The sequence below is a fragment of the Ptychodera flava genome, chromosome 10, assembly GCF_041260155.1.
Source record: "Ptychodera flava strain L36383 chromosome 10, AS_Pfla_20210202, whole genome shotgun sequence".
In the NCBI taxonomy this organism is placed as follows: domain Eukaryota; kingdom Metazoa; phylum Hemichordata; class Enteropneusta; family Ptychoderidae; genus Ptychodera; species Ptychodera flava.
The window spans coordinates 34,140,997-34,159,820 of NC_091937.1; the positions used below are offsets into that span (position 1 = coordinate 34,140,997).

At 37.3% G+C, this 18,824-nt stretch overlaps 1 protein-coding gene across 8 annotated transcripts in view; it reads left to right on the forward strand.

The window, feature by feature from the left end:
* The window catches only part of LOC139142593 (intermembrane lipid transfer protein VPS13A-like), a 125,675-nt gene that overhangs the window by 33,412 nt on the left and 73,439 nt on the right, over positions 1–18,824 (forward strand). For 7 of the 8 annotated variants that reach the window (XM_070712577.1, XM_070712581.1, XM_070712584.1 and 4 more), the window contains 4 exons: positions 7,230–7,470; positions 13,168–13,211; positions 16,236–16,278; positions 17,913–18,110. In XM_070712577.1, the coding sequence (XP_070568678.1) occupies positions 7,371–7,470; positions 13,168–13,211; positions 16,236–16,278; positions 17,913–18,110 (385 nt within the window). In that variant the 5' untranslated portion in view covers positions 7,230–7,370. Of the gene's footprint in view, positions 1–4,860; positions 4,954–7,229; positions 7,471–13,167; positions 13,212–16,235; positions 16,279–17,912; positions 18,111–18,824 lie in introns of those variants that run through there. The other variant, XM_070712579.1, reaches the window with a different exon arrangement.

Genomic DNA, 18,824 nt, shown 5'->3' on the forward strand with positions numbered 1-18,824 from the left:
TATTTTTACTTTTTGTTCTGTGTCGTCACCGCAAGTTGTGTATAAGTGTAGGTTATCGCCCGATTGAAACGTAAACAACGAGGCGGAGCGAGTTTTTACATTTCAAGCGGGCGATAACCTACTTATAGCCGTCGAGCTAACAGGGTAACCAAGGATTAGTATGCAACTTGATACAGGCCCCCCTAGTTCCCCCAGCCTAACTCTGTAACTCAGTAAGTACGCAACTTGATACCAGCCCCGCGTAGTTGGCCCAGCCTAACTCTGTAACTAAGTAAGTACGCAACTTCATACAGGCCCCCCTTGAGTTCCCCCAGCCTAACTCTGTAACTAAGTAAGTACGCAACTTGATACAAGCCCCCTCGTAGTTGGCCCAGCCTAACTCTGTAACTAAGTAAGTACGCAACTTCATACAGGCCCCCGCGTAATTCCCCCAGCCTAACTCTGTAACTAAGTAAGTACGCAACTTGATACAGGCCCCCGCGTAGTTGGCCCAGCCTAACTCTGTAACTAAGTAAGTACGCAACTTGATACAAGCCCCCGCGTAGTTGGCCCAGCCTAACTCTGTAACTAAGTAAGTACGCAACTTCATACAAGCCCCAGCGTAGTTCCCCAAGCCTAACTCTGTAACTAAGTAAGTACGCAACTTCATACAGGCCCCCGCGTAGTTCCCTACCCTAACTCTGTAACTAAGTAAGTACGCAACATGATACAGGCCCCGCGTAGTTGGCCCAGCCTAACTCTGTAACTAAGTAAGTACGCTACTTCATACAGGCCCCCGCGTAGTTCCCCTAGCCTAACTCTGTAACTAAGTAAGTACGCAACTTGATACAAGCCCCCGCGTAGTTGGCCCAGCCTAACTCTGTAACTAAGTAAGTACGCAACTTCATACAGGCCCCCGCCTAGTTGGCCCAGCCTAACTCTGTAACTAAGTAAGTACGCAACTTCATACAGGCCCCCGCGTAGTTCCCCTAGCCTAACTCTGTAACTAAGTAAGTACGCAACTTGATACAGGCCCCTGCGTAGTTGGCCCAGCCTAACTCTGTAACTAAGTAAGTACGCAACTTCATACAGGCCACCGCGTAGTTGGCCCAGCCTAACTCTGTAACTAAGTAAGTACGCAACTTGATACAAGCCCCCGCGTAGTTCCCCTAGCCTAACTCTGTAACTAAGTAAGTACGCAACTTCATACAGGCCCCCGCGTAGTTCCCCAAGCCTAACTCTGTAACTAAGTAAGTACGCAACTTCATACAGGCCCCCGCGTAGTTCCCAAAGCCTAACTCTGTAACTAAGTAAGTACGCAACTTCATACAGGCCCCCGCGTAGTTGGCCCAGCCTAACTCTGTAACTTAGTAAGTACGCAACTTCATACAGGCCCCCACGTAGTTCCCAAAGCCTAACTCTGTAACTAAGTAAGTACGCAACTTCATACAGGCCCCCACGTAGTTCCCCAAGCCTAACTCTGTAACTAAGTAAGTACGCAACTTGATACAGGCCCCCGCCTAGTTGGCCCAGCCTAACTCTGTAACTAAGTAAGTACGCAACTTGATACAGGCCCCCACGTAGTTCCCCTAGCCTAACTCTGTAACTAAGTAAGTACGCAACTTGATACAAGCCCCCGCGTAGTTGTAACTCTGTAACTAAGTAAGTACGCAACTTGATACAGGCCCCCCCCGTAATTGGCCCAGCCTAACTCTGTAACTAAGTAAGTACGCAACTTCATACAGGCCCCCGCTAGTTGGCCCAGCCTAACTCTGTAACTAAGTAATTACGCAACTTGATACAAGCCCCCGCGTAGGTGGCCCAGCCTAACTCTGTAACTAAGTAAGTACGCTACTTCATACAGGCCCCCGCGTAGTTGGCCCAGCCTAACTCTGTAACTAAGTAAGTACGCAACTTGATACAAGCCCCCGCGTAGTTGGCCCAGCCTAACTCTGTAACTAAGTAAGTACGCAACTTCATACAGGCCCCCGCGTAGTTCCCCAGCCTAACTCTGTAACTAAGTAAGTACGCAACTTCATACAGGCCCCCGCGTAGTTCCCCTAGCCTAACTCTGTAACTAAGTAAGTACGCAACTTGATACAGGCCCCCGCGTAGTTGGCCCAGCCTAACTCTGTAACTAAGTAAGTACGCAACTTGATACAGGCCCCCGCGTAGTTGGCCCAGCCTAACTCTGTAACTAAGTAAGTACGCAACTTCACACAGGCCCCCGTGTAGTTGGCCCAGCCTAACTCTGTAACTAAGTAAGTACGCAACTTGATACAGGCCCCCGCATAGTTGGCCCAGCCTAACTCTGTAACTGAGTAAGTACCAAACTTGATACAGGCCCCCGCGTAGTTGGACCAGCCTAACTCTGTAACTAAGTAAGTACGCAACTTCATACAGGCCCCCGCGTAGTTCCCCCAGCCTAACTCTGTAACTAAGTAAGTACGCAACTTGATACAGGCCACCGCGTAGTTCCCCTAGCCTAACTCTGTAACTAAGTAAGTACGCAACTTCATACAGGCCACCGCGTAGTTGGCCCAGCCTAACTCTGTAACTAAGTAAGTACGCAACTTGATACAAGCCCCCGCGTAGTTGGCCCAGCCTAACTCTGTAACTAAGTAAGTACGCAACTTCATACAGGCCCCCGCGTAGTTCCCCCAGCCTAACTCTGTAACTAAGTAAGTACGCAACTTGATACAAGCCCCCGCGTAGTTGGCCCAGCCTAACTCTGTAACTAAGTAAGTACGCAACTTTATACAGGCCCCCGCGTAGTTGGCCCAGCCTAACTCTGTAACTAAGTAAGTACGCAACTTTATACAGGCCCCCGCGTAGTTGCCCCAGCCTAACTCTGTAACTAAGTAAGTACGCAACTTGATACAAGCCCCCGCGTAGTTGGCCCAGCCTAACTCTGTAACTAAGTAAGTACGCAACTTGATACAGGCCCCCGCGTAGTTCCCCCAGCCTAACTCTGTAACTAAGTAAGTACGCAACTTGATACAAGCCCCCGCATAGTTGGCCCAGCCTAACTCTGTAACTAAGTAAGTACGCAACTTCATACAGGCCCCGCGTAGTTCCCCTAGCCTAACTCTGTAACTAAGTAAGTACGCAACTTGATACAAGCCCCTGCGTAGTTGGCCCAGCCTAACTCTGTAACTAAGTAAGTACCCAACTTGATACAGGCCCCCGCGTAGTTCCCCCACCCTAACTCTGTAACTAAGTAAGTACGCAACTTGATACAAGCCCCCGCGTAGTTGGCCCAGCCTAACTCTGTAACTAAGTAAGTACGCAACTTCATACAGGCCCCCGCGTAGTTCCCCAAGCCTAACTCTGTAACTAAGTTAGTACGCAACTTGATACAAGCCCCCGCGTAGTTTGCCCATACTAACTACAGACAACCCTCTCCCCCCAATTACCATATTTGCCCTGGACTCATTAGCATAATTTTCGTGTACCCCTATATTCGTGTCGGCTACATGGACTATCTACCCTTTACTGAGTAGTAAGCTCATGGTGGTAAAAAAAGATTGCAAATTGTGGCATGGAAGCTGTAGCAGTCATTATGTTTTTATAAGCAGGGCTATTTTCTTGAATGGGTCCCTTGATTGATATGAATACAGTCACTGAAATATAACCTTTATATAATTTTAGGCCAAACAACTTTCCTGTCCTGATAAAACTTCAATTATTAACTTTTGAGATAATGTGGTTAGACATCAACATATAATTTTCGTGTTTTTTTGGCTAAAAAAAAAATTTTGTGTGTTTCTCATAACACACCTGAAAGACAGAAAACTAACAATCTTGTATATCTTGTGAAATTATACTTTTTCGTTCCCAGAATATTCTTTGTGACATTATAGTTGTGACATGTCACAAGAAGCCATATTTTTACTCTACTATTTTCATGACAACAAGCATCATGTCTCTTAATTTGCCTGAAAGGGGTGATGATATTGTCCCAGACATTCTGTCAACCTCAGAAAATTTGACATAATTACTATTTACTATTGTTCAGCCAGTGTAGAAAATGTATGTATGTGATAAGAATGTTTACATTCCACTGTTGCTTTGAGTAACATTTCAAAAATTTTTATTGAAGTTTCAACTGAACTTTCTGAGAAAAAAGGAACTACTGTTAGGTTGTAAAAGTCATCAAGCAGACAGAAATATTTGATTTATGCTAGCTTGTTTAGGATACATGTATGGAAACTAAAACTATGAGGACTTCGGACATGCCACCAATTGGTATTTAATTTACATGTTAGTACTTTGGATAATATGATGTGAACTTTAAAATGCGGGTTCAAGTACACTTTACTCATCACAGAACTTTGACCGTGTGTGTATTGCAACAATTCAGTGTAAATATACTGCACAGTCAACTCATTTAGCAGTTCACTGTGTGGCGCAGTTTTTGTCCTCTTTCGATGTCCTGTGTATTACGTAGCCGTCCATGTTTTAATATGTTACCTCTGAACGACATTGGACTTGGCATTCAGTACATACATGTATATTTCCAGTGATATTTCTCGACTCTTCTTTTCTGTTGCCAAGGTGTATGTCGTACACATTATAACAGAAGATTTCATCCAAAATTTCTGTCTAAATGACTAGCTCCCATTTTGTTTTGTATACATAATTTGTGAAATCACTGGTGTACTGACATATTTTTTGTTAGCAAGATTGTTCCTTAGCAACTGTTGCTGAGCAACACAATCCTTTCTATGCTAATTATGTACTTTTCACTGTAAAGCTGCCATGATATTAGAATTAATTTGTAAGGATTTCACAATAGATAAGAATAGCACACAGAATTCCTATTTATATAAATGTTCTCACAAAAACAAATAAAAGTATACAATACTGACAGGGCTTCTCAGTACACCGGCAATGCTTGACAAATATGGACTACGTATTAATTTCTGAAACCATACCCAGGTGTGGTGTTCATCCACAGAGTTCCAAGCTAAGGTTTGTTCCAATATTCAGAGAATTCTTTCACCCTTGACATCAAAACTAATCAGATTTAATCTTATGTTACAATGACATTGAAGGTATTAGGTACACTACTTGTAGAATGTCACGGCATGTTATGAAAAAAAGGAATGGTCAAACCGCAGTCATTCCTCAAAAGTGACCATGGTCAAACCAAGAACATAATGTGTCCTCACATATGGAGACTATAGGTCATTTGTTCAGGGCTAGAATCACAGATAGTGATCATGATTATCAACACTCATCTCCTTGGCTCAGTCTCTTTTACCTGTACCAAACTTTGTGTCAAATTTGCAATTTCAATAATATTTCATCTTAAGCTGTGAGAGGTTAGGCAACCTGATAATAGTTGTCTCTAAAAATTTTAAAGAAACAGTTACGTTTGCATATTGCATCCGATGAATATTGAAAAATTGTTCAGAAAATCCCAAGACACAATTTTTTTAAATAAGTAGGCATAAGAGGCTCCTGACAACAGCTGGTCAATACAGAAATGCATTTATTTGAACATCTTAGTGTATGGTTACAGTTGACACAAAAGGAATTCTTCAGCAATGTACATGGATCTCATTTGTAACTGTTCATTAGAACAATATGGTTTCAAATACAAAAGACTGGTAGTCTGTAAATATCACAGCTTATTAAGAGACGATTTCACATTTTTTGGTATAAATGTGGGTCATTCATTTAAAATGTGTTAATTAATGAAGTGTATTTTAATTGATAATCCTAGTTATTGTTTGGGAACTGGTATCAGATAACAATGACCTTTGACCTCACAGTGACCTGACAAGTGAGTTCAAATACTACACCACACTACTCAATACCAGCTGATGAATTTATTGGCTTGCGTGCCACTTTTAGGAAAAGCTGGAATTTAGGAAACAGTTCTTGACTTTGTCAACTGTCCTTGTTGCTGACAGAATTTTCAAACCAAATCTCGATTTTTCGAGGCTAAACGTGGACCAGCAGTTCGAACAACTGATACCAGTATAAAAACAAAACAGCAGCTGTCGACTACGTTTAAAATAGTAAGGACACAAATATGAATAATTCTCCAGTTTCTGATGTTAGCTTTGTTAGGTGGCAAGGTCTGTTTGCACACATTAGACAGGTAGGATAAGCCAATATTTGTCACTCACAATTTAAATATTCTTTGAGAGAGATTAAACATCCATTTGAGGCTATTATGTTCTTGTTTTTCAAATACATATGAACAAAAAATTAATTTTGTTTTGTCATATCAGTGTAAGCTTCTGATGTCAGCTGATGCTTGTCAATTTTTATAACAACGTTTTCATAACATAAAGAAAATGTCCGATTGCATGTTGATTAATTATAAATGCCCTGGTAGATGAAATTTTATGATTAGGAAAATAAGTGTTCTTCCCAAAATAGATTGTAGATGCTGAAGGTTAGTTTGTCTGTCAGGTGCTCTGTCTTCGATATGGTTGGAGCTGTTGGCTTTCCAATTAATATGGTGTGTGCTTTTAATAGGTATATGTTACACGTAAATTGTTTTAGCAAATATGATCACTTTCCCGATACCCATGTTTGTTGGTGTGGAGGTTGTTCTTTGCTAGAGAGAGGAAATCTAGGTTTTTGTACCACTCTTCAACAATGCAGGCTTTCCAGTGGGATTTCCTGTCAAAGGAACCAGATATGACAGTTTTATCTTTCTGACTTTTCATTGGCATGTTAATGTAACATGTACTACACACTTTCTGCCTATGGAAATTCTTTGAAACCGTAAAACAGAGAGCCTCATTTTCACTTCCATTCAGTATAGCAGCGACCGTCACAAAACTTGCACAGGGACAAATAGTTGGGTGCTCATTTTTTTGCAATACTGCACTGATCTGATACTTTTGTAGACTCAACTTTGAAGCCTTTCTAGTAATTGACTTTTCACCACATTGTTTCAATGAAAGTACAGAAATCTTAATTTTTCTGTCAGGAGTTTGGGTATAGCACCCAAGTTGAATTTCAAATATTGGTAAATTTTAGGTCATTTGTTTCCCAAATCTAAAACCTTGTGCAGTGACCCCAATCTTACTCTTGATTACAAGAGATAGCCTTTTAATAGGAAAGTTTGAGCAAATATTTAAACCTTTCTTCAAGTTGCAATTCAAACTTGCAATTTTCTTATCCATTACATGGTCACTTGACATACGGTAGCAGTTTGGGCAAAAAATTGATCCCTGGATTCACAAACTGTAACATTTTTTCTTTCTGTTCTTTTCTATCAACAGAGCTTGAAATGGTTTGAGCTTATGACCAGGTCCGCCGAAATTTTGGTGCAAAATCAGCGAAGTAGTAAAGAGTATTGCCGGGAACATTTCTGTGTTGTCAAAATATCTGATGTTTTATGAGTTGTGAACTACAGAGTCAAGATGGTTCTGGAGTCGATTGTGGTGAACTTGTTGAATACCTATCTTGGAAAATATATTGAGAATTTGGACTCAAATAATTTGGAAATTGGAATTTTTAAGGGTAAGTTATGGTTTAGTTGTATAGTTTTCAGGTAAAAATTTCAAAAAATACCAAAAAAATGATTATTTTTATATTCATGTACCTGTCGCCTTTCAATGTCCAAGAATTGGATTACAACCCACCGACATCAATGGTGTTCTGTGTATTGATGTTCACCTACAGTGCTGATAGGCATTATAGCTGTATTAGCCACAACCTTTGATTCATTTTTCAAATATTTTTTTTTCTGTTTGCAGAACACAGTATTTTGTTTTGCTCACACAGTTATGTATACATTATACACATCTCGTGTGAATCTGTCAACATACATGTATGATATGTGTTTCTTGACAAAGTTTTAGCATAGACCCACATTAAATATCAGATATAGTGCATACTGCATTGTGTTAGCAAGGCTGAGACTTTCTATTTTGACATAAAGTAGAATGCGCCTCGGGGACAGATATTTTGACTCTCCCACTTTTACAATAATTATTCTTATCTGATCTACCACCTGTGGGGCTCAATTTGAAGCCCACTGAGGGAGAAAAACTTTCACTTCCCTAGTTTCTTGAAAATCGAAAATTTTACTTTTCTCCATAGGGTTAACACAGATGGCGGCCATTTTGAATATCAAATATCAGTAAATCCTGGGTAATTTGTTTCTCTAGTACCAAAATGTGCATGACGATCCCCGATTTTTATTTCTGATTTTAAAAGTGAATGGTTGAAGAATTCCTTGAGGAAAAGTTGAGCAAAAGTTTAAGTCTTTCACTTTCGAGGCACATACTACCTTGAGGAAAAGAGTAAGAAAATTGACACATGTTTTTGGAAAAAAGTAATGAAAATGTTACCACTAGTCATTAGCTTTAAATGTCAACAATGGTATTCAATTCCTGTGTTTATTTCTCAAAATTCCTTGACCCTATCCTTATGGTATCACCTCATAGTTTCCAAAGGAAGGTTTGACCAAGCCTTGAACCCGGAAAGCACTGTATCTATGACCGGATAATCATATCAAGTATCTATAAGCCTGTGTCAATTTGGTGAACAATGTTTTGAAAGTTTAAAGGGATACTTGAGCACATTGCTTTGTTTTCCTTCATATTTTTGTCTGGTATGAAACTGAGCTTTGAATATGTCAAAGGTCACTGTATTTCATATGAATTTATATTTAGGCATTATCTGTAAATTACTGATATTTCTCTTCAACAAATTAGTGATGTTATCTTTCTTAAAAAACCCATAAAATTATCGCACTTGAAAAATTATCATATATGTAACAGTGTATGTTTACATATATGTGTGTTTTCATGCATGAAGATATGTGAGTCACATACATGTATTTTTTAAAGAACTGAAGGCAGTATTTTTGTTTTTGTTATTCCTCACAGCAAACTTCACCATTTACAGTTACATGTTCATAACGCACATTTCTTCTTTATACACAAAATAAGTTGCTGACCCAGACGTGAAAGCTGCCGATTTATTCACTGGTAATCACTTCAATTCTAGTTTAGAAAACACAACAGAGTTACTGGTTTCAGAGGGAAATGTGTACCAAAAAATAGTCAGGAAATCATAACTGAATACGGATGTCAGGATCTTGGTAGAGAAAAATTACTACATATACTGCCAGAACACTATTGGTGCTAATTAAGGCAGTGTGCGCCTAAAAGTGAAAGACTTAAACTTTTGCTCAAATTTCCTTAATGAAACTTTCATTACACTGTAACATATACAGGGGTATAGTATTTTGAAATTCAAAATGGCCACCATTCCTGTGTTAACTCTATGGAGAAAAATAAAGTTTTGGATTTTTGAAAAACTAAGAAGGTGAAAATTTTTGTCATTTCAAGAGCTTTATAATGAGCCCCCACAAGTGGTGGATCAGAAAAGAATTGTAGAAATTTGAGTCTGGCTACCTGTCCCCGAGGCACGTTCTACCTCTAAGTTTAACTTATACAAGTAAACATGCAGACAGGCCATTGACCACATAACACACTGACACAAGACCAGTGCATCTGTTGTGTTTTCTAACCAGTCATAAAATGAGTCAGCAGCATTTGTACTTTGGTTATCAACAAGGAAAATGAAAAAGTACCTGATTTAAATGCAACTGTCAATGGTGATATGAAATCTGCAGAAAGTAATAGGGATTAGTCGCACTACCAGAAGACAAGCCATACCATAGACAAGAATAAAAATCAAAATATGATATTGATATTTTGTGGAAGTGAAATAAATGAATTGCCTTTCAGGGAAACAACGCTGATGATCCTGATTTTCTTTTAACTTTTTGCTAAGGTCTACTTCAGTTCTTCTCCTTCCAACAATCTTCAACAGAAGGTAAAAAATGTGTGTATATCAGCTGAGCTGGAAGCCAACACTGTGCATTAGGGGTGCATCGTATTCAACTCACAGATCAAATTCCACACGTTTCATGCTCAGTTATTAAAAACCATACCAACCCTCTAACAAATGGATCATTCCAACCAGTATTGTTGTGCTAGGCTCACAATGGCCAGATGGCAGGTACTACATGACCAAGGGGGAGGGGCTGATCCAATTCTGAGTAATCAGCTCACTACGTTATTTATTCTGCAATTTGTATTTGAAATGGACATCGACATCAACGGCATATAGAGATAGTTCCCAATCTTCCCAGGAATATTACTTCAAAGTTACGAGACGAGCATGCAACTTGTAGCAGACGGTGACAGATCATGCTTTCTGTCAGGATTACATTTTGCAGAACCTATATAATATGCTTGTATGTAGCTGTATACATCATTATCAAAATGTATTATAGCACCATAGAAACCATGTTTCTTCTGTTTTAATAGTAAATATTGATTAATTAAGCGGTGATTGGCGAGTTCAAAATAGAGAAAAAAAGAAAACGCCATGGCTATTAACAGCCTATCCATAATTGTACTTTATATTAGACTCCAAATAATGGTTTCCAGTCATTGGTTGAATAAATAAAAATAAAAACAAAATAAAACAAATTAAATGTCCTTATAAGAATATCCTCTTCAAAATATAAAAGTTTAAACTTTCTCAAAAAATATTTTAACTATTCTGTTTTATATTCATAGTCATGGACTGAAAATCGGGGAATCTTACAAAATTTCAGCTCTATCGGAAAGAAAAAATCTCTCTCGTTTTAAGCAGAATTAGGGTGGTACAAACTTCATTTTGTCTATACATCTCTGAATGAGTCTCCTCAAACTGTAGACTTGACTCTTCAAACATTAGGCAAAACTGTGTGAATTGTATGTAAAAAGGTATAGGTCGCTATTCCAGTGCTCCCTTTAAAGGGGGCCAACCAATGGCGGTGTTCATTGTGTAAGTGGACACCAAGCAGGTAACATGAGGGCACACGCTCCAGAAAATGCCACTTTTTTAGTTTTCCGACCGCAAAAACGCTGACAGACTGCCAACCGGTCAGCACGAAGCTGCTGCCGATCGAACTCAGCGGTTCTATTCAAATTCTAACGTGACTGGAAGACGTTTTTTTTAAGGCAATTCGAGTGTAGTGCTGGGGAATAAATGGGCACACAGTCCATGTAGCCGACAATGAGATGCAAATGATATGCGGTTAAAGTCTCCTCGACAACTTTCAGTGGTTTGCTCAATTTTTACTATTTTTATAGTATTTTATACAAAGGCACAGACTTATTCTACCTGCAACTTAAAACTGATAGAAATTTTGTAGCTCATTCTTTACTATTTTTCATAGTTTTCGGTAGCCGGTATCAGACACTTCGTGTTCGTGTCGGCTACATGGACGATCTGCCAATAAATGAACGTTGGCAATTTGAACCGACCGTCAATCAAACGATTATATAAGCTCTGTTTGCAGGATTAGCAAAGGTGACAAAAGATTGAAATCAGTTTGTGTAATTAATGTTATAGAAATCAAACATCGTACTGGCCATGTGTTTGACTGGGAGGAGAACTCCACTAATGCGAGAACCAGGGATTGAAAAGTGCGGCTTCAATCCTTGGGCAAAAATTGCATTGAGATGAGCTTGTCATATCTTCTTCACTAATCTAAAGTTTCCAAATGTACCGGTATCTGTACAAAGGTCCTGTGATATTCACACCCCTTATGTACTTTGCCTTAAGTTATTTGTCAGAAATGAAGTAGAGTACTCAATTATATCACAAAGTATCGCCTGATTCAGAATGGCCAATCTATAATCATTTCACTCGGTAATGATATTTTGAACAAGTCTGTGCAGAAATAGGCACAATTTCATCCAATCTGATCCTGAAAACGGTAACAGATAGCTATTTGTATTTCTTCTGTCATAAGTACCATCGTCGCTGAATCTGAACAAATTGCATGCCTCCAAGGTATAAAAAGGTTGCGGCAAGATTCATAATTTCTCTGACGTAAAGTTCGCTGAAGAATTCATACTCTAATTGAAAGTATGTGGTGATGTCATAGTAGTCTGATGAAAAATGATGTAGCCGTGGTTAAATCTTCACCCATGTTTTCCATCTTTGTAACAGAACCTTATAAAAAAAAACCAATAGGACTGAACTATTATTGGGGAGGGGGGTGAAAGGGTTCAGATGTACATTTTCAACTAGGACTAATTAAACAGGAACTTCCCCTATAAAAGCAGGATTATCGTAAGTCTATGCAAATGTAAAAAAGTCACACTACTTATCAGACGTACCGTGTTTGGTCCCAGAATCTGATAATTTTGCCATGTTTCAGGCATTCATTGTCACTGAATCTTGCATATGATGACTGTGAATATATAGCAACTACTCTTGAGTCGAAAATAAACTGAAAAAATGTTCCGTTTGTTGTCAGAGAACGCATATGTTTCAAAATGTGTTCCCTGTACGACCATTTGACCCCTCTTTACGTATGTCAAGAAAGTGCCCATCATGATTATTCAAATTTATCATATGGTCAAAGCGATGCTATGAGAATTCAAAAACTCCAGCCCAGGGTATGCAAATAGCTGCGTCATCAGTAATCCCCCTATTGTGTGCCCACGGTCCTGTAATTTCCCGTTTAAATTTCACACAGAGCATTTCAGTATTTGATAATGTTCACACACACATGCCTTCTTTCAGCTCCAGGTCAAGCATATTTTCAGCAAATATAATTTTCATCAAGATAGCCATTTATATCCTAAGCTATCCCAGCATACATTATTTGCATATAATGGAATGCACACCACTTTTATTACACTAAATTCAGCCTCATATTCAGAGTTTAAATGCCAAGTTAATGTTTGCTGTGTATGATGCATCTTTTTCTGAAGTATTTATTTGAAGTTACCCAGCTCTGCATATCACATGATTGAATTTGATGTTTTTGATTGGTTGATTTGAAGTGATGACATCATAATTATCACATTTCTGAAAAGATAGCCAATCGTACCTAAAAAAAAATGAATAAGCGAGAAAAGAGCAAAAAAAATTAATCAAAGGCAAGTTTCTTCAGTCGTGCTTCTCTTTATCTGCGTTTATTTGTTGTGTTGTTTGTAGAGAAGCTTCCAGCAGGTGTTTGATTTGAGCATACTGCCTAAATTCTCAGGTGTACCCACTCTGAAAAATGCCTCACAAAATCTTGCCGTTGCTGAGTTGAAATGTAATACAAACTTGCAAGCTTTTATAACCTCTCCCTCAGATTTGTATTAACTCTACCTGTAATAATTTTGCTTTTTTCACTTTTTTGTCTTACAGGAAATGTAGAACTGACAAATTTGAAACTGAAACCTGAAGCATTGGTAAGTCAAGTCAGAGCCTTTGATAAGATACTTTTGCTCATCTTTGTCCAGATACCTGTATCATTCTGATGTACACATACACCATCATCCTGTCACAAAGATGCCTGATGGAAAAACACTATGTCATCATTTTTTGTACATAGATCACTATTGGCTACTGTACCCTTAGAGCAAATATAAATATACAGTACCAATGAGCCTGTAGTAATCTGTAGGAGGAAGAAATATTTCATGCTACATGAATTTCTACATTAGGCTGTCACGTTGAAAATTCTAGAAATTCTCTCTCTGACCTATTGACCTCAGAAATGTATGTTTAAAGAGACATATTTATTGACAAATCATACATTTTATTCATTTTGTGTGCTTATGAAATGCACTCACCTTGACAGTTTGTGTGTTTCACTGAATTTTGACTTTGCCATAACAATTTCTCTGCCTGGTGAATCTGTTTGGGAATATTCTTGTCAAGATTAAGGCTACCCTTTTGACAGACCCGAGGTTCCATGCAGTGTTCTTGTTTCTGTTTACATATTATATGTGTCTCCAATATCTTCTCAGCTAACGAACATTCCAGTAGAGGAAATGGTTTTGTCAATACACAAGAATTTTGATTTCTCGAGAAATTTTGGACTGGATGTCAAGGTCCATATGTGCACCAAACTGTATACTGACAGAAAATCCAATAACGTTGATCCCGATTTCAAGTTTGTTACTGATTATAGCTGCATGCATGCGACTTTGGACAATGCTGCCAACAATTCAGACAATTTTGTTGTTGCATGTGCAGCTATAGTTGCAGCTTGTAGTCTGAGCCATAAATTCATATGAATTAGGGTTACTTTTAGTAGCCATTGTAACACTAGCAGAATTTATTTTTGTCATTTATGTGGAAAATGTGGACAAATATTTATTTATGCATATTAATGAGAGAGAAAATGACGTCATTTGCGATCAGCGCTATCCAAAGCAGTACCAGTACATAATTTTGTTTTGGCAAAATTTCAGACTGAAACAAAAACGTGGGTATCTAATGTATAATACCGGTAGGTTCCTAAAGATGAAAAAAACACTACCTTAAACAACAATGGACTATAAAAAATTGATAGTGCATCTTCCAGTGCAAAAATCAGTGCCGTAGGGAATTGCTGTGCAGTGGTATTAGTGTTGCATTCATCCTCTGTCATGGATAGATAATGGATCTGTGTAAAGACTAAGAGGATTAAAGGAAAACAAATACCATCTTGTCTGATCTCCTGAGAGTTGAGATTTTAGGATTTGGTTGTCCTCGCTGTGTGTGAATTGCATTTCTGACTGATGACGATATCAAGGGATCTCTTTACTGTAGTACCATGCACTATACCATGTCTGTCAGAAAAATGAACTCTGTGAATTTCATGCTGCTGTTCATATTTAGAACTTGCACTGGATTAAAAAAGTATATTCAAATTTTATGAATTTGAATACATATAACAGCTTTCATGCTGTGCTCAAAATGAATTGTACATCTCAGACAGAGGCTCACTCACAAAAATTTATATATATAATTATAATAATAATTTATTCCATATAAATAAAGATTACATTGCTTAAGGGAAATGGAGTTGGAATATAGTTATTGAAAACAACTAATAAAATTTTATGTACCGGTAGTTCCCATGCCAGCTGACTATTGCTTTCCATGAACTACCAGTATCCAGTTTTTTTGAAGATCATGTGATTTCTACTTTAATAATTGCAACTCTACCATTGTTGTAAAGAAATAATATGTTTCAACTTTACTTTTATTTTTTAATTTCTATTAGTATTACCTTATTTCCTAAACATTAGTGTGGCTGTACAGCTGTTTACAGGTTGACCTCAACAGGTCTGCATTTGTCTGAGTATATACATCTTGTCATGATTTAACCCTTTGACCCTGGCTCAGAAAAAAATGTCCGAATGACATCATAGGTCACCAGGGGGTCAGGGTGCAAAGGGTTGAGGCAGAATGCGCCTTTGGAACAGATATTCAGATTCTCAAATTTTTAAGATTCTTTTCTGATCTACCACTTGTAGGGACTCATTTTAATAAAATTGCAACATCTTAGTTTTTTGAAATTAAAAAATATTATTTTTCCCTTTAGAGTTAACACAGGGATGGTGGCCATTTTGAATTTCAAATGTCTGGAAATGTTAGGTAATTTCCTTCTCAGGAACCAAACTTTGCATGATGACCACTGATTCTATTGATGATTACGTAAAACAATGGTTTAAACTTTCATTTATGAAAATTTGAGCAAAAGTTTTAGTCTTTCACTTTTGAGGCGCAAAGTGGGATTATCAAAGTAAAGGCTAACAATGACCTTACGTTGAACTTTGACTTTCAGTTCTCCAGAGGGTGTGTCATATGATCTGGTACATTTTATTTTCATACAACTTTCAATATTATTTGTAATTCAACACTTTAGCTCTAAAAATGACTTTAATTTAACCTTCAATGACAAAAGATTTCATTGTTGCAAAATCTTATGAACTTTAGAGCAGCTTTCGTTCCCTAGGAAACATATCTCAATACACGACTGCACAATCTTGTTCTGACAATATGTAATTTAAGTGATGTCTTTATATGTCATGGAGGTTCAAAATTTGCAACAATTCTCTGTGAAATTGATAGATGAGGAGATGGACTGTCATCCTGAAAAAAAAAATTGCAAGAAACCAATCAAATGAGTGACACGTATTGCTAAATGAGATTTTGTTGCTATGACAAAAGTTTCAGGCAATGAACTGTACATCATCTTTTTCATAATACATCTTTATGCATGAAATATGATCAAGTGAATGGAAATACTATCAAGAAATAAAAAGCCATTCAGTGAATTACTGTCATCGCAAAATTATTAATGTTGTGTATGAAAGCAATTAATTATCAAAGTACAAACTGAAGATGGGAAATTTGAAAACTGATAAAATGAAGGAGACCTTTGAACTTTTATTGTAATCAAATTTACATATTTTATCATTTCTTATTTCTTTATGTAGTTTGAGTTGAATTTACCAATAGAGGTGAAGGCTGGTCATGTGGGTAAGTTATTATAATGTGATTATTAAAAACATACAAGAAATATATATCTTTTCCATATAGTGACTCCCAGCAGGTCTGTTGTGATAAAAAACAGAAAATTCCCTTTTTTTTTCAACTTTCTGATAACTTGGTAAACATATTGCTTGTTTCATGTAGAATTTCAACACCATTGTCGGTGTACAGGTATCTGCGTTTTTGTTAATGCTTCTGACCTTCTGTGTCATTTTGGACCAAATGCCACCATTACACCTTTTGATCTGATAATGAGTATGTTCACCTTCAGACAACCATTTTTCAGCTAATTTTGCATCGTAGGTGCAAATTTCTATTTATAAATAGTTTTCAAAAAAATGTTTTGTTTCTCTTTTTTGACAGTTTATGCACATTATTAGACTAGCCTTGTCAAATATTTTTTTGGGGTGGCAATAATTATTTTTAAAGATAATGAAAATTTGGTATAATTTGGTTTATTTTCATTTTTCTACAGTTTACAAAAATGGCAATAGTCATGATCATAAAATATCCTTTACAATTATCGTGTCGAGACTATTTTTTTAAATTTTTTTTCAACACAATACTATTGTTATTATGTTCTACCCGGTATTGTGTGTGAATATTTCCACATTCTAATGAAACAGAAACCACAAAAAAGTGTGAATTGTAGCAGCTAGAGAACTTAAATAGTTGCATTTGATACTGAATTCGTTGTTCATAATGTGTCACCAGGGACATTTCAAGGGATGTCGAAACCTTTGAAAATAAAGATTTCATTCTATATAGAATGTGAAATGTAAAATCACTTTTCACTAGGGAGCTTGACACTTCAAATGATTTTTACCTTCACTTTAAGAAATAGCATTATTGACACATATAATCTATGACAAGTGCAAAATCCATTTACAATACTGAGTAGTCTTAGTGCTAGGAAAGACCAATCTGCTGTGATTAAGCATCAATCAGTTCAATTACTGTTGAACTCTTGGTGGCGCTCTAACACATCCTGTACATTGTAATAATTTTTCAATGCTGTACATATGCTATCTATTTAGTATAATATTTTTCAGTGCTAAAATGATTTGGAACTGCTGTTTTCCAAATCATGCATGGACTAGGAATTACTGAAATATAAATCACTTTCTAGTGTGTAATAAAATCATATTCTGAACAGGGGTAGTCAAATATGGAGAAAATACAAACCAAAATCATAACATAATATGAATAAATATTAGACCGAGTGATTTGTATATTCTTCTGCCTGTGAATTTCTATGATTTATGTGGAGAAAGCAGTGCTTCTGAAAGTCAATAATCTAGCCAGCCCCTGTATCTGATTATAATCGTATTTCACAAGAATATGCAATTCAATGCAATATTACTGTGTTTATCCTAAACTGAGCATTTAGAATGGTGATACAATAAAAAAATGACACAAATTTTAATATAGAAATCATTTGAAACCTGTACTTTGCTTTGGTTGGAAGTTTGTGTCAGTATGAAGTGCAAGCTTAAGATTGGAAATAGCAGCCAACATAAAGTCACTAGATTTTGAGACACATGGTAGTCCTCAAGATACAAGAATAAAAATATTTAATTTATGAAATCTATAAATTCTCTACTATTCAATCCCTACCTCAGAAAAAATCTCTCTGGCGATACCATGGACATCGCTCTATACCTTACCGTTGATCGTGGTAGTTGAAGGCATCCATGTGTTGGCTGGCCCAGTGACTGACAGACCCTATGACCCTGTGAAAGAGGCAAGGCTTGAAAATGCTGTCAAGCAGAAACTACTACAGCAGCTGGACAAACCCAAGAAAAGTTCTGATATATCAGGTAAGTTGTGACCTTTACCCTTTGACCTTTAGTCTGCCAACACAAACCCCTTCAGTATGTACCTTACTTTCACATTAAATTATAAATTTTGTGCTAAACAATTTTATCAACTTTAGCCTTTGATGCTTGGTCAAAATCATTGGATGTGCATATTCAAACAATACTGATCTCATGTATATCTCATAATAATAATAATAATTTATTCATTTATAAAGCGACTAAATCCACACAAAAAGTGTGATCAGAGACGCTGGGTAAAATACAATCAATATTATAAAAGGTAACAGGATTTAAAAACAAAAAACATCAATACAATGGATTAGTTCAGTTAAAAGCAGAATTAAAAAGAAGTGTTTTAAGACTTGATTTAAAACTTGGCTGGCTTTGCGAGCGACGAACCTCAGTCGGAAGGTTGTTCCATAAAAAGGGGGCGGAAATACTGAAGGCACGGTCCCCATATTTCTTTCTACTGATGCTATTGATGTAATGATGCTATTACGGTACATTGCACTTCAGGCACAGACATGTACCAGTATAACAGGTTCAAGGTCAGTTATTATAATACCTCTGGACATTTACTACAGGATGTTTACCATAACCGCATAGTTGCCCCCTCTATGTCCGGGCAGTACAAGTTCAGGGGATAACTGCCCTTATACCATATGATGGATTTGGGTTGAATAGCTAATTGTGCTCAAGGACACTTAAGATATC